Raw genomic sequence first — 15,337 nt, 5'->3', positions numbered from 1 at the left:
GCGTCTCACTCACGGGCCAGGCTCGGGGAAGGAGCCGGGTAAGTGGTCCGATTTCCTCCCATGCACTGGGCCCTCCATGAGCTGGAATTCAGACACTTCATGTGGCTTTTTTAATCGTTATTTAAATGATCTGGGTTTTTTCCACTGGTCTCATGTCTGCTCCTTCCCGCCAGGGCGCGCTGGGGCGTGGGAGGGGGAGATAAGCTGGTTTCTTTCCCTGCAGCGGAGGCCGCGACAGGGGCAGCCACTCAGACCTGGTTACCTGGTGCTTTCTGTTCTTGAAGCTCTGTCCCAGCAGCTGCTCCACCACCCTCTCCCCGCTCCCAGTGAGCCACGGCCTAGCTGGGCAGGGAGGCGAGGTATTCGGGTCATGCTGCAGAGAGGGAGACAGGATGCCTGGGTCCCATTCCTGGGCTCAGTCCCATGGGAGCAGAGCAGAGCCTAGGGCTGTCTGCCCTGGTGTCCTGTCTGTGCCAGCGGCTGGCTGGGGGAAGTGCAGGACCCCTGCCCTGTGGGGTCACCTGCTGGAGCCAGGTTCACGCCCTGAGACAGGAGCTTTTCTCTGGGTTATTTTGTGTAACTGGATATTTCTGTTCTCCATGAAACTGTCTGCATCCAGCTGAGTCCCTAGCCTAAATGAGAGCTTGTGGCAGAGAGTTCCAAAGGCTAATTGTGCTAACTCTGCTACGTCAGCCAGTGGCCTTCTTTCCTCAGCAGCACAGAGCGAGCCAGGCTCCTGAAACCTGCCACCCCCTTCCTGCCCCTGGCTGCCAGTGCTCTGTCTACTTTCAGTCCTGCTTGGCTGCAGAGTGGGTCTGACAGGACGGGCCCCGGGCTGGGCGGAATCCGCAGTCCTCTCATGACAGATGCTTATAGAGCCCTGGGCCGTGGGGCTGGTCTGTTGGGGGCTGGAGCTGTGGACAGGCTCTGTGCAGTTTGCAGGAAGCTCCCCGATTCCATGCAGCCTGCAAACATTGCAGCGGGGCCAGGCAAGGAGGCTGCCTGGCCTGAAGGCTTCACTGACTCCTGCCCAAGGATGGCCCCCAACAGGCAGATCAGCCCTGGGGCAAGGAAAGCAGCACCAGCTGTGCCCTGGAGCCAGCCAGTGCTGCACAAGGCCAGCTGGCAGGAGCGGGGACGCGAGGCCTTTAAAACACCGGGGAAGAGGCTCCAGAAATGTTTTCCCTCCTCCAGCCACAGGAGGCTTGTGCCTCTCTCCCAGCCGGGAGGCGCCCTACCGGCTGCACACACCCCCGGCCTGTCCCCCAACAGCTGCTGGGGGCCGTGCTGCATGTGATCAGGCGGCTAGTGTATCAGCGCCCCACGGGCAGCTATGGTTCCTTGCCTAGCCCCCCGCCCACTCAACATGCTATAAAAACTGCACAACCCACCTGTGCCACAACTTTTCCTGCATATAAAAGGCAGGGCCAGCATTTGGAGGTAGCAAGCAGGGGGCCTAGGGTTGCCAGCAGGCCGTTAAAAGTCCAGTTGGCAGCGCAGCAGGACTAAGGCAGGCTCCATGCCTGTGAGCGGTTCCCAGAAGCAGCCAGCATGTCCGGCTCCTAGGTGCAGGGGCAGCCACGGGGGTCTGTGCACTGACCCCGCCCTGAGTGCTGGCTGCGCAGCTCCCATTGGCCGGGAACGTGGCCAATCAGCGCTGTGGGGGCGGTGCCTGCAGGCAAGGGCAGCTCGCAGAACCTCCTGGCTGCACCTATGCCTAGGAGCCGGACATGCCGGCCGCTTCCAGGAACCGTGTGGAACCAGGGCAGGCAGGGAGCCTGCCTCAGCCCCACTGCCGCCCACCAGGAACTGCCTGAGGTAAGCACTGCCTAGCTGGGGCCCGCACCCCGAACACCCACATCCCAACCCCAGCTACAATCCAGCACCCAAACCTCCTGCCCCAGCCCTGAGCCCCCTCCTCCCTGGCCCCACCCCAGGGCCCACACTCCCAGCCGGAGCCCTCGCCCCCTGCCCCAGCCCAGTGAAAGTGAGGGGGGGAGAGTTAGTGACGGGGGGCCTTGGGGAAGGGGCGGGGCAGGGGTGTTCGGTTTCGTTCTGGTAGAAAGTCGGCAGCCCTAAGGGGGCCCCGGGGCCATGCTAAGCTGCTCAGGGGCTTGGCTTCGGCTTTCTGCCCTGGGCCCCAGGGGGCTAATGCCGCCCCCCCCCCAGTAGGGAAATCTGGTAGGGAACCCCAGGGGGGCAGGGCCCAGATGTGAGGGGGGCCTGGGGAGGATGCCTGTGTGCTCAGCGCTGCACTGGGGGGGCGGGGGAGCTCCTACCCAGGGGGGCAGCGCTGGCTCTGGCTGCGGGGGGGGGCGCCCCCCCCCCCGAGGAGTATCTGGGCTGTGAGTTCTGACCCCTGGGGAACTACATTTCCCAGAGGCCTTTGCGACGGGGACGCAGCCCCGGGACTGCATTTCCCGGCGGGCCCTGCGCGGGCACGCCGCTTCCCGGCAGGCTGCGCGGCGGCGGGCGGGGCGATGGCGGCGCTGCCGGGGCCTGGCGCGGGGACCCCGGGGCCCGGGGCTCGCGACCTCTTCGCCGAGGGGCTGCTGGAATTCCTGCGCCCGGCCGCGCGCCAGCTCGACTCGCACGTGCACGCCGTCAGGTGCCTCTTGGGGGGGGCGAGAAGGGGGGGAAGTGCTGGGAGGGGTTGGGGGGCTGGATGACGGGAGGTGCCTGGAGGGGCGGGAGGGGGCCGGGGCCCGGGAGGGGCTGGGGCACTGGATGAGGGGAGGTGCCTGGGGGGGGGGCAGGAAGGGGCTGGGGCCGGGGCCAGGGACGGGGGAGGTGCCTGGGGGGACGTGGGGGGGCTGGATGAGGGGAGATGCCTGGGGGGGGCGGGAGGGGGCCCGGGAGGGGAGAGGTGCTGGGAGGGGTTGGGGGGCTGGATGACGGCAGGTGCCTGGGGGGGCGGGAGGGGGCTGGGGCCCGGGAGGGGCTGGGGCACTGGATGAGGGGAGGTGCCGGGGGGGGAGGGAAGGGGCTGGAGCCAGGGAGCGGGGAGGTGCGGGGAGGAGGGAGGGGTTGGGGGGCTGGATGACAGGAGGTGCCTGGGGGGGCAGAAGGCTGGGGCCCGGGGCGGGGGCTGGGGGCAGGCTAGCTGCAGCTGGGATCTCGCCCCATCAGCGGGGCTGAGCTCAGTGCCGGATGGTGTTGGGGGCCCAGGGTTGAGCCTGGTGCTGGGGGTGTTGCCCAGGCTGGGGGTCACCCAGAGGCTCCCCAGGGATGGGTCTGTGCAGGCCTCACTGGGAGGTTGTTTCTGGCTCCCCTTTGGCGGACCGGGGCCAGGGGGGCAGCCCCCTCTCGGGAGCAGCGCTGACTGATCGCCTTTGTGCTTCCCCAGGGAGAGCCAGGTGGAGCTTCGGGAGCACATCGATAACCTGGCCACAGGTGAGGCCACAGGGCAGCACCCAGCCCGGTGCCCAGGGAACAGCAGTGGGGCTGGCTGGGCAACGGGCGTGTCCCGCTGGGTTCGGTGCCGGCTGAGCGGCCTGAAGGGGGTGCAATCCCCAAGGGGGGGTGGTTTGGCTAGAGTGGGGCACATAGGGGAAGCAGAAATGCAGTGCGGGGTGGCACCGAACACAGGAAGCCAGGCTGAATGTCAGGGAAGGTAACTAATGGCAACAGGTGTTGGACAGGGGACACGCTTCCCTAGGGAAGCCCCGCTGGCTGGGAGCCCCATGCTCAGGCTGGCTAGCCGTAGCCCGGGGGAACGGATTGCAGGGCCAGTCCTGCCCTGGGCCCGGATGTGGCTTAGCAGGGCCATTCTCTGGCTGTGAAGTAGCAGGAAGGGCCTGCTGTGTTCCGTGTGGGGCTGATTCAGGTGGGGTTTGGGGACGGGGGGTTCCCACTGGCAGTTCAGTATCCCTTCCCTCAGAGCTTTGCAGGATCAACGAGGACCAGAAGGTTGCGCTTGACTTGGACCCATACGTGAAGAAGCTGCTGAACGCCCGGCGCCGAGTTGTGCTGGTCAACAATATCCTGCAGAATGCCCAGGTGGGTACGTGGGACCCTGCTGGGCTCTGCAGCTGCGAGGGAGTCTGAGAACAAACCCCCAAGCTGTTGAGGGACTCTGAACTGATCCAGCTGCCACAGGGGACGTTGGAGGGTCGGCCTGGAGTCACTTCAGGCACCCCCCACCCCCGGCTGATATGGAGGGGCTGAGAGTTGCACTGACTTCTCCCAAAAGCTGCTCCACGCGCTCAGCCGTGAGTCTGCCTGGCTGGCTCAGGATGGCATCTGCAGGCCTTGGGGACACCTCTTGGTGTGGCATCTTGACGGAGCACGAGTTACCGTCATCGCCTCCTTGGGGCCCCCCCGCAGAATTCGCTTGCTTCTCCTGCCTGAACAGCCCCACTGCTACTCTCTGAGGATTACTGAGTGGGGGGAGCATCCCCTTGTGCTCGGCCCTGCCCCAGAGCCCCGGGTACTGCACTGAGAGCTGCCTTTTGGGAATCGACCAGTACTTTCAGTCCCCCAGAGGTAGCTATTTAAAGATGGAAATGAGCAGCTCCATGTTCTGAGAGAATCCCTGGCTCCTGGTTATCAGCCTGGGTCACTAGCCCATGTGTTCTAGGAAGTATAGAGGGCGATACCCTCCAGAGCCTGCATATGGGAAGGAATCCATTTCAAAGGGAGTAGGAGACTTCACACTCATGCAGCTGTGGGTCTGGCCAGGGCTACAGGGGAAGAGAGGCAGCGTTTCCTTGGCTTAGGCAACTGACCAGGGGCACGCTGCTACATGAGCATTACCTCCCCCGCCCCCCCTGCAGGAACGGCTGAGGAGACTCAATCATAACGTGGCCAAGGAGACTGCGCGCAGGAAGGCCATCCTGGAGGCATCAGGCGGCTACCCCCAGCAAGTGAAGCGTGGGGAGAGCCTGGCTGGACAGGCTGGTGCTTTGTGACTTCTGCCAAATGGATTCTAGAACTGGTACTATGAGTGGGGGCGGGGGGGTGAGAGTATCTGGCCCTGCAGGAACTGGTCTACCATCTTACATGCAGGGCTGAAGTTACTGGGGGGGACAGCATGGGAGAGATGCACAGCTGGGTGTGGGAGGGGGGAAAGAGAGCTGTTCCTCCTGCTGCTTTCAGGGAGACCTCAGCAAGCTGGGCAGGTGGCCCTTTGCTGGCACTGATGCTTTCGTTGTCATCCACTGGGGTTGGGGGAGGTAGGCAGCACCTGCAAGTGCCTCTTTCATGGTATCAGACCAGCTGCCCCCAAGGTCCATGTGGGTGGCTTGTACTAAAATAAGCGCCATTCGTAGAGCGGAGGGACCCCTGTACAATGTATTGCTAGTCTTGTAGCTGGTACAGTAATAAACTGCCTAGTGCTTACAAACGGTGAGTGATCTGGGGAGTGCTCCTCCGCTAGAGCTGGTTGGTCACGTCCTGCTGTACAGACTGTCCTCTCCCGCCCGGGGGAGGGCACTGCTTTGACAGAGGCAGCATTCTCTAGAGCCAGGTGGCCAAACTTACTGACCCTCCAAGCTGCATACAACAATCATGAGACGTTCAAGAGCTGGGGCCCACCTGCCAGGGCTCAGTGCTTCAGCCCCACACCCCCTGCCCCACCACCCCGCTGCAAGGCAGAGGTCTAGAGTTCCCCCTCTAAGTCTGGTAGGTGGAGAATGGGGGAAGGCATGGGGAGCTCCACAAGCCCCATTTCAACTGTAAAAGAGTCGCACAAACCACAGTTTGGCCATCCCTGCTCTAGAGGAAAGCAAAAGCCTTGCCCAAGTACAGAGTGTCTCAGGACTGTCACAGCCCTCTTAGCGTCTTTTCATGCTGGCTGTAGCCGTGGAGATCCAGCACTAGCTGGGCAGGCTGCTTTCCCAAAGCCCGCAGTGGTGAAATGCAGCTCTTGAGTGGATGGATGGACCAGTTTCAGCTCCTCCAAGATCTGGAATGCCCCCCCTTACAGAAGCCTCCCACTGGGGAGGGGAGAAGGTTGTTTGCCCATACACAAATTAGAGCGGAGAGGCGCTTAAAAGGAGGAACCATTTTAACATAACCTATAAAAACCAAAGACAAAATACAAAGGACTGTTCATGTCGTTCAACGGGACAGGTGGTTGAGGACCTAGACGAGATTCTTCAGGTGCTTCGGCCAGCAGGATGCTTTACAGGTGAGGGTCAACCTACAAGAGCCAAGCAAACACCACATCAAAATGCAGTGAGGCAGGAGCTTGTACCAGCCTTTGCAGAGTGCTCATGTGCAGAAAGGAGTCTTGCTCTGCCCCTGCCTGAGAGGGGCAAGATCTCACTAATGTAAGAGAGCAGCAGCTGGCTGTCTCCAGTGACTTACAGCAGCTGAGATAAGCTTCTGTCACCTCTTTCCCATATGATTACCCAATTCCCAGGGAGCTGGCCTGATCACATTAACTGTGGCTCACTAGCCAAGCAGAGAGAAGTGCCCGATAGTCCTGCATCACAGCCAGTTTAAGCTTAGGGACTTCCCTACAGTGTTAGACTCAGATACTGCAGGTAAGCCACCTGAGCTGGCTTAGATATGTGCAAGCAGCAACAAGTTGGACTGTTAGTTTCCACTTCTTATGGTCTCAGGCATTTTAGAAGTGGCATGGGGATGGTGCAGCCCCAGACACTGGAACCAGGCTGAGACCCTTGAGTTCCAGGTGGAAGTGCCCCCCAAATACATCTGTGTGGGCAGCCTCAGACTGACACCACCTGGCTGTCTTTACCTGGGCAGGTCACTCCTGAGTCTCCATGCTCTCCTCCTCCTCTCCTGCAGCTGTTTCTTCTTGATTCTCCTCTTCCTCCTCCCCTTCCTTCTTCTCTGGAGGCTTCTCATAAGCCTTCTCTGAAGGGGTGACTATCACCCCATCCCAAGTGGACATTTCAGAGGCCAGGTCTGCAAAGCAAACAGAAGAAGTCATGTCAGCAGGCAGCGCAGGGGCGTGCCAGCGTAAGATCGCCAATACCCTAACCCCAGAGCATTCCTCAGAACAGTCCAGTAACAAAGAGGGGGACCAGCTGAAGTAACCCAGAGCCCCCTGCCATTTCTCCTCCCGCTGCAGCTGTTACAGGAAGCTGACAGCAGACCCCTAGTGACTTACACTTACCAAGTGGCATCAGCAAGCCCCTTACATTCGCCCCCTTCTTTCCTCAAGGGCAAGCTGTCAAGGCAAGAGGCTGCTCCCAAGTTCTAGCAACAGCCTCCACCATGCAGGGACCAGGCATATACTTGTCAGGTCACTGGCTGGGTTTGCCTGCATGCTTGATTTGCTGAGTCTGACTAAGTCAAGCCATATGGGATTGGTCTCTTCTGCCAGATGCTCAGGTAAGCCCCCACCCCCGCCAGAATTTCCTTAAGTCTTCAGCCTTCCACATCCTCCCTGCGGTGTCTCCAAATAAAGCCCCAGCACTTCCTGGCCGTGCTGACCAGCAGTCACAAGCCACCAAGCCCCTACTTACAGCTGGCATCCCCCTCTTGTCCAAGAATCTTCCTGTAACCTCCATGCGAGAGGATTCGGACGAGCGTCTGTGCCGTGTAACACACCATGTCCTATGACAGGGACATAGAGAATGAATGCACATGCAGGAGTCCCCCCGCATTGGGGAGTTGAGCCTTTCTGACTTGCTCTCTTGCTGGTCTTGTATATCAGATACATCATCCAGGCATTAGAGCGTTTGGCTCAGCCCATGAGATGGCCTGCGTTACAGGCTCCTGGGAAAGAGGCAGTAGCTTTCCAGTAGTGCATCACGCACTCTCAGCGTGGCCTTGTTTTAGCCATAGGAGCCTGATCTTACTGCCCCATGCAGAGGGACCATGCTGTAGCAGCTCAGCTGGGGTAACCTACTTGAATGCATCCGATGAAGTGAGCTGTAGCTTATGCTCAGATAAATCTTAGTCTCTAAGGTGCCACAAGTCCTTTTCTTTTTGCGAATACAGACCAACACGGCTGCTACTCTGAAACCAACTTGACAGTGGCAGCGCTGTGTGTGTGTGTGTGTACACGTACAGGGCTATGGCTTGGCTCTCCTCTCCCCAGGACGGGGTGATACGAAGACTTTTGTTTGCTCTTCCCTCTTACAGTTTAATTTTAATTAAGACTTGGACTCTGCTGGTCTTTGCTTTTACTCAGTGAGGCATGCTCCTGTCTACGAACTGCGTCCCACCACCAAGACTGGCTGAAGTGGCAGCTTCCCAGACTATTGCCTCAGGGGTCCTAAACCCTCTTTCACGCTGCACCCAGGGTCACAACACCCTCCTGATCTAACCCCAGTGACCGGAAGGGTTGAGCCCCAGGCTGGAAGCCCATGGGTGGCAGCTGAACTAGCTTGAGGGAATAAACGCAGCCAGAAAACCCACTAGCGCACTAGCTCCAGGTCTCTTGGAGTTTTGCCCCTTTACAGAATGCCATGGGGCCAGGATATTCCCACGACCCCAGCCTCAGGGAGGCTGCATGCACAAAGATTAGTTCACCTGTTGTTCGAGGGTCATGACTGTATGGACTCTGAAGTTTCCACTCTCACAGGGATCGGTGATCCCAACAGATCCAGGGAGGAACAGCCCAGCTGCCAGGATCTGAAGGCAGCGCCTGTAGGGCAGTCAGGTGTTAGCAACTCAGACAGTTCTACACATTAGACACTAATCCCCAGCATATTTGCCACAACTGTCTCGCTGAGCCATGGGGTGAGTAGCCAGCATGGCATGGAATAAGTTTAGCACTAGGCTCTAAGGAAAGTGGTCCAAGGTAACACACTCCTAACATGGCATAAGTGTGTGTGTGGCAGCAACTCAAGGTGTTCTCAACAGGCCGTGAGTTTGCTTTGTCACCATATTTGAAAGGATTTAGACCTGAGAGCTCAAGGTAAGAAGTCCTGTGTTGATGGTACTGGCCAATCCCGCAACTGGATACACACAGCAGCAAACTGCTGGTTTCAGGAGGTTCTGCAGAAGTGACAAGGGTGTTCACGCAGCATGAAACAGTCTTGAGAAACCAGAGCCCAGAGCCCAAAGCACCAGCAGCAGAGGCGAGATTTCCAAGCTGACATTCGCTTTATCTGCGGCACACATACCTGTATGCGACGTTGAGAGCTAAGGGCTGCCTGGTAGGGTTGTTCATCACAGCATAGTGTCCCTGAAGGTAAAGGAAGGAAGGAAGGAAGGAAGTTGTTAGACACAGGGAGTGTTTATGAAAGATCAGTTTTAAAGCTCCTGCTCCTGCAGGAAGCGACAAAATCTGTGGGACTTGACTACTTGAGCTGCAGACCCACCATATCCTTGAACATTGGCCAGGGAAGTCACAGTAGCAGAGCAGATCAGGGTGAAAGTGTCTGTATGGAAACTGCTTTTTAGATCAAAGCCCCGTCCACTCACATACCAGAAGGTCGAGGATCCATGGAGTGAGGGGTTCGAAGCCAGGGAATCGGATTCTCAAGTCCTTCAGCAATCGGATTAAGACTTTCACCCTGGAAGAAAACGTTTTAAAGGACAATGCTCAGAGGGTTTCACAGGGCTCGGACCTCTTGCTGGCTGCCAAGGCCTGTCTAGAGTATTAGGGATGGGGCTGCTTTCGGGGCCTGGGCCCATGCACTGCACCTCTGCCCAGCATCAGCTCTGGAAGAACCCAAAGCTTTTCCTCTACCAGTTACTCTGCTAGCTAACACTTCGTTAGAAAGGGTTGGCCATGCAGGAGCAGGGGAGGCAAATGCCCATGCGCGGGGTGGTGGCCTGGGTGGATCCAAGTGAAGGCAGAGTGCTATGTCCCTGCAGTATTAGAGCTGGGCTTGATCTCCGGTGTTATATCCCTGTCTGGCTAGACAGGGCTCCGGCACATCACTACCTCAAGGAGTATGGGACTGGTGATGAAAGCCCCTTCCCCAGAGGGGAAATAGCCTGTTCACTGCAAACAGGGAAGGCTAGGTCAGTAAGGCCTCCCAGCTGCAGAGAAACTTACGTGGACTGAGAAGCGTTCTCTTCAAACCAGCGAGCGTGTCGGATGGCAGCCAGAGCGCTCTGCAGCACTTTGATATCCACTGGAAGAGGAGAGACAGGCAGAGTTTGATTCAGAACATTTGAGGAGTCAGCCCACAGTAAAGCAAGCTCCTCCCCTTGCTCCTGTAAACATGCTCTGGATTGTCACTGCTGTGGGGCACAGAATCATCAAGCAAGCTGTAACCCCCCCCCCCCCGCCCCCCAAAAAAAAAAACCCCTCCAGCAGGTCTCTGGGTAAACAGGGTGGTTCTGCAGTGGACAAATAGAAGCTCCCCATCCCCTCACACTAACTAAGCAGCCAAATAAGTTCTGAGAGGTTTCCTTACAGTGGAGCTCTGGGTCCAGCTTGCGAAGGTTGGGGGGCACGGTGGTAATGAGGATCTTCACCGTGGCATCAGCAGAACTAATCTCAAAGCCAGTCTCGTTGGTTAACATGGTCAGGACTGAGGGAGAAAGAGAGCAAGACAGTTACTCAGAAGGGGTCGTGAGACCCCACACAGCTGAGCCCAAGACACAGAGGGCAAATAGAAGCATGGAGGCTGGTCTCAGCCTTGACATTACACTGGATTTCCCTTAGCTGTCTCAGCTTTGCACTGGTTTGTGCATGAAAGAGCCCCAGCCACAGGGAGCGTCTCCCTATTTATCAGAGAGCATCAGTGTCATTGCTTATCCTGCTCACCTGCGTCCCCTTCATGCTGCAAGTTAAGTTACTGACCTTCAGTAGGATCCTGTGCTCTCAGGCTTTCCACCACTTTGTTTCCCAAGGCTGCAACAGCTTCCACTAGAGAGAGAAATGGAATACAGAGTTACGTTCATTCTGGCCACCACTCCCAATCAGCCACAGAGGAGAAGCCAATACTTACATGTGGGCAAGATTTTCAGGATCACTACCAGATCGGCCACGTTGTGCCCCGTTGTCATGGTGCCCTTCTTGTAGGACCCCACTTGGCGGACTTCTTCGATTTGCTGGTTTGTGGGAGCAAACCAAGAGTTAACAACAACTCCTCTAATTGCATGGTCCCCTGATGCACCCTACCCTCCAGAGGTGAGATGGACTCTTTAATCAGACAGAAGAAAACCAGTTTAATATCAGTTATGCCTCTAATATTCTGATCTTGTACTGAGGCAGAAGCAACTCAATCAGAACATGACAGTCTCCTTGATCTGCCAGCTCATCTTGCTGGATACATTCTCCAAACAAACTCGTCTGACTCACCACTTCGAAAGTTCCTGGTGCTACAATCAGGTTGTCGATCACATTGTTTATTTTAGTCACCAGAGAAAGAATGGAAGCCTGAAAAGGAATCAGAGAAAGTGGTTGTGGCATCAACAGACTGGAGTCTGGAAACACCAAGCTAAATACACAAGCTTTGGAAGGATACGACTTAGACAACCCCAGTACAAGGGATGTAACAGACAGGTTAGTTCAAGTATGTTTAGAAGCCACTTTCCAAATAACGTTGCATTTTCCCTCACCATCATCCTACTGCAGACTACAATACCTACCCCAGGACATGCATCTCCCAGGTTGGGGTTAGAGGAAACAGGCTAGGGAGCTAGCCCTCCCTTTATATGAGGATCATTTCTTGTACTCATTACAACAGTAACAAAGTCAATGCTCTACTAAAAGCAACCTGGCAACACCTTGAACTCTGACATGTTTCCAGTGGCAAGCACCCAGCATGCATGTTTTATTAACCTGTTCAGCAGAATTGGGAGCCAGATCCTGGTTTCTCTTCAGCAAGGCTTCACTGAATGCCGTCTCATCTGGGGCAGGTTTCACACGAGGGAAGGCCATTTCACACTGAAAGGGAGTAAACAGACATCAGACTGGTGTCGTGCCAATGAGACAAGGTCTTCAGAGTGTCTCATTTATCAACAAGAAGATACGATTATTCCATTTAACTCCACTGTTTACATCCATTAGTCACTTCAGAGTGTTACACTGTAGCAGCCAAGTTGGGCATTTCGTTTTTAGTGGAGCACGGAAACCTTCAGTCCTGCCTACATGTCTTCACTGGGGCTCAAACAACAGAGAATCACTAGAACTGGTGCACTAACACCGCAAAGCATGTGTTCTACATAGAGCTGCTTGGGAACCAAAAGCTATGAAAAGAGAGTTGAGAGAGGCTGGATTAAAAAAATTCTGAAGGATCCATCCTGAAAAGCCTTATTATTAAGAGGCGGCAAAAAAGGAAACCGCATCAGCTGCTGTACCCGAGCTCGGAACAAGGGTCCCTGTTTGCATATATCCAAACCTTGTAACTGTTGTGACAGGGTGTACAGCCCAACCTTTGAAGGCAAGGAAACCATTAATCCCTTCTCCTTGGCAAGGACCCCACCTGTGTATCTTTACTGCAGAGGCACTCAAGAGAGGATGGAAACAGCTGTAAGGAAGAGGAAACCTCCCCAATAAAAGGGATGGAGGCAGATGAAGCAGTCCTGTTAATCCTGAGAAGGGCCAAGACTGGGAAGAAGTCTGGAGGATACACTGATTTCTTCTGGGAACTTGGCCAAGGTAACTCATGCTTTGTTTGGACTACAGGCAGCAGAGTTGGGAAAAGATATTTTCTCCCCTGTTTGGCTCTTAACTGGTGGGCCGTATGTCATGATAAGAACCAGCCCTCCCCAGTCTGTTTATCCTTCACCTTGTGTCTCCACTGCCATTTGCCACACCCTGACAGACACACTTGCCACTTATGGTCCCTTTGATTACTTCAAAATTAGCCAAAAATCAAACAGCAGGTCTGGCTTTCAGCAAACTCCCTGTCTCATATTAGACTACTAGCAGTTAAGCTATTAGATGCCACAGCCTGCATGGTTTGTACTGGGAACTTTATGGGTGTGTCTTCACAGCAGTTTGCTCAAGTTACCCCTAACTTGATTCTTGTCCACACACAGGAGTGTCCAGCTCAAATTATGTGGTGTGGTTTGAGCTCCCAGCTAGCCCATGAATGGTTAAGTGCAGTGGGGATGCCACAGCTCAAATTATAAAACAACTCAGCAGCAGCTAATCCAATCACTCTGGGTAACTGAATGTTTTGAAGTGTGGCTGCTCTCAGTCTCAGTAGGGCTATTAAGGTAAACTAGCCCAAGTGCAGTTAACTGCACTTGGGCTAACTGTGCTGTGAAGACACACCTTAAATCAAGTTTATTTTTAAACCAAGAATATAATTGCAATACCACATTCCTACACCTGGTTTATACAGCCAATACCATGGACTGCCTTAAACCAAGCCAGGTTACTCACCACATAGAAGTCAAAGGGGATGTGTGGCACAAAGGGCCTGAACCTAAAAAAAGAAAAAGCCAAAGACAAGTTCTTATTACAACGTTAACCACTCACTGCTAGGTGATAATGGGGCAGACACCGTACACCAGACTGAACCACTAGTCCATCAAATCCTGCTCCCTGGTTAGGAGGGTTTCTAAAGAAAAGTAAACCCTTCTTCCCAGCCTCTCATGGGAGGACTTCTTACTCTGCTGGACAAGCTGAAATTCCTTTTTACCTGGAAAAAGAAAAGGAGGACTTGTGGCACCTTAGAGACTAACCAATGTATTTGAGCATAAGCTTTCGTGAGCTAAGTGAGCTGTAGCTCACGAAAGCTCATGCTCAAATACATTGGTTAGTCTCTAAGGTGCCACAAGTACTCCTTTTCTTTTTGCGAATACAGACTAACACGGCTGTTACTCTGAAACATGTCTTTTTACCTGGGAGACAGGAAGTTGAACACAGTTTAATACATTGGTTTAGACTCTTGCCATAGCAGAGAATGGGGCCATCCAAGATTCACCAGCAATGTGCAGCAGTATTACTAGAGAACATTGTTTGAACCGAGGGGTTGTCAATCAAATGTGTAGCAGTTTAGAAGGGATCCCACCTAAGCAAAGCTCTTAATAAGCTTTAGGACAGCTCTAGCCTGTGCAGTATGTAGTTAGAGGTCTCATCCACACACAGGATCATAGCGTTAGGAAGATTATGGGGTTTTGCTTCATAGCATATGAACAAAGCTCCTCTTTCCCTCTACCTCCTACTGGTTTGCAACAAGTTGGCGGCCGGCCATGAATCCAGAAGTGGCTGGGTATTTTGCCTGTACAGCATGAAGAGCCAGCAGGCCCAAGGGCGAGGACCCACCGCACCTCCCCGCTGGAGGAGGACACCAGATTTCTGGACGGCGATGCTCACAGCTGCCAACCCAGCCCCCCGCCCTCCCCAGGGCTGGTTCCAAGAGCCCCCCCTTCACGCAGAGAGCGGCACTTACCCGCTGCCAGGGCCACCCCTGGAGCCAAAACGCCCGCCACGGCCACGGCCTCGATCACCCCTGGGGAAGGATGACAGCCCCACATCAGCAGGGCGAGGGGCCCGCAGACCCCGCCCCAGGGGGGCAGCCCCGCTTTGGGAGAGGAACTGCCCCCCCACCCATTCCATGGGGGCAACTCCCCCACTGGTCCTCTCCGTAAACTCCCCATGGGGGCAGCCCCTGGATCCAGTCCCCTCCCCCCAGCAACCCTCTCCCTCCCCGGGGCCAGCCCCTCCTCCCCGCCCTAAGCATCTCCCTCAGGCAGCCCCAGGATCCAGCCCCCCCCACCCCCGAGCATCTCCCCTCAGGATCCAGCCCCCCCCGCTCCCTTCCCCCCAGGATCCAGCCCCCCCCCCGAGCATCTCCCTCAGGATCCAGCCCCCCCCCGCTCCCTTCCCCCCAGGATCCAGCCCCCCCCCCCGAGCATCTCCCTCAGGATCCAGCCCCCCCTCTCCGGGCCCCCCGCCCATGGGCTGCAGCCGGCGGGATCCCTCCCCCGGGGCTTGGGGGGGACCCGAGCCTGGCCGCCCCTCACCTCATGGCGCCCGCTGAACCCGAACAATGGAAGCCGCCGCTGTGCAGAGGAGACGCCGCCGGCCTGCGCTGCGCACCCTCCAACAAGCCGCCCGGCTATTGGCTGCGCGTCGCTTCCCGCGCGAGCAGCCCCGGAGGCCCCCCCCCCTCCGATTCCGGCGTTGCCATTGGTCTTCTCACCCATCCGTCGTGACGCGCCGAGAGTCGTCAGAGGGTTGGCCAATCACAGGCCGGCCCGGGGCGGGACCGAGACGGGGCCGTTGGAGCGCTGGAGCGCCGAACACCTTGTGGTCTCTGCGCGTGCCCCGAATGGCCTCGCTCTGCAGGGACGGGTAATGACCGCTAGGTGGGGGTGTGCAAAATAACGGGTGGTGGGAGGCACACAGGGCGCCGAGTGCGCATGCGTGGATGTCGAGCGCTGGAACGCACAGCTATATGTAGAAGTTTGAGGGGGGAGTTGCTAACGCAGCAGAGTGGCGCAGCGGAAGCGTGCTGGGCCCATAACCCAGAGGTCGATGGATCGAAACCATCCTCTGCTA

The 15,337-nt window shown here is 56.5% G+C and overlaps 2 protein-coding genes and 1 non-coding gene across 3 annotated transcripts; 2 read left to right on the top strand and 1 right to left on the bottom strand.

The window, feature by feature from the left end:
* Positions 1-2,470: 2,470 nt before the first annotated feature.
* SNAPIN (SNAP associated protein) lies at positions 2,471-5,515 on the top strand. The gene is made up of 4 exons (XM_074938449.1): positions 2,471-2,608; positions 3,347-3,393; positions 3,881-3,999; positions 4,776-5,515. Exons 1-4 carry the CDS (start codon positions 2,481-2,483, stop codon positions 4,908-4,910), a joined length of 429 nt encoding a protein of 142 aa, XP_074794550.1. The 5' UTR covers positions 2,471-2,480; the 3' UTR covers positions 4,911-5,515.
* Positions 5,516-5,998: 483 nt separating this feature from the next.
* ILF2 (interleukin enhancer binding factor 2) lies at positions 5,999-14,896 on the bottom strand. The gene is made up of 15 exons (XM_074939049.1): positions 14,800-14,896; positions 14,226-14,285; positions 13,214-13,256; positions 11,663-11,767; positions 11,180-11,257; positions 10,827-10,929; positions 10,679-10,744; positions 10,290-10,406; positions 9,926-10,004; positions 9,350-9,437; positions 9,045-9,106; positions 8,449-8,563; positions 7,437-7,527; positions 6,704-6,873; positions 5,999-6,142 (listed from the first exon to the last, which is right to left on the bottom strand). The coding sequence occupies exons 1-14, from the start codon at positions 14,802-14,804 to the stop codon at positions 6,713-6,715; spliced, it is 1,173 nt and encodes a 390-aa protein (XP_074795150.1). The 5' UTR covers positions 14,805-14,896; the 3' UTR covers positions 5,999-6,142; positions 6,704-6,712.
* Positions 14,897-15,265: 369 nt separating this feature from the next.
* TRNAM-CAU (transfer RNA methionine (anticodon CAU)) lies at positions 15,266-15,337 on the top strand. The gene has a single exon. It is a non-coding gene; the product is annotated as a tRNA-Met (tRNA).

The sequence above is a fragment of the Natator depressus genome, chromosome 24, assembly GCF_965152275.1.
Source record: "Natator depressus isolate rNatDep1 chromosome 24, rNatDep2.hap1, whole genome shotgun sequence".
NCBI classification, from domain to species: Eukaryota; Metazoa; Chordata; order Testudines; family Cheloniidae; genus Natator; species Natator depressus.
This window is presented reverse-complemented; position numbering and strand designations above follow the sequence as displayed.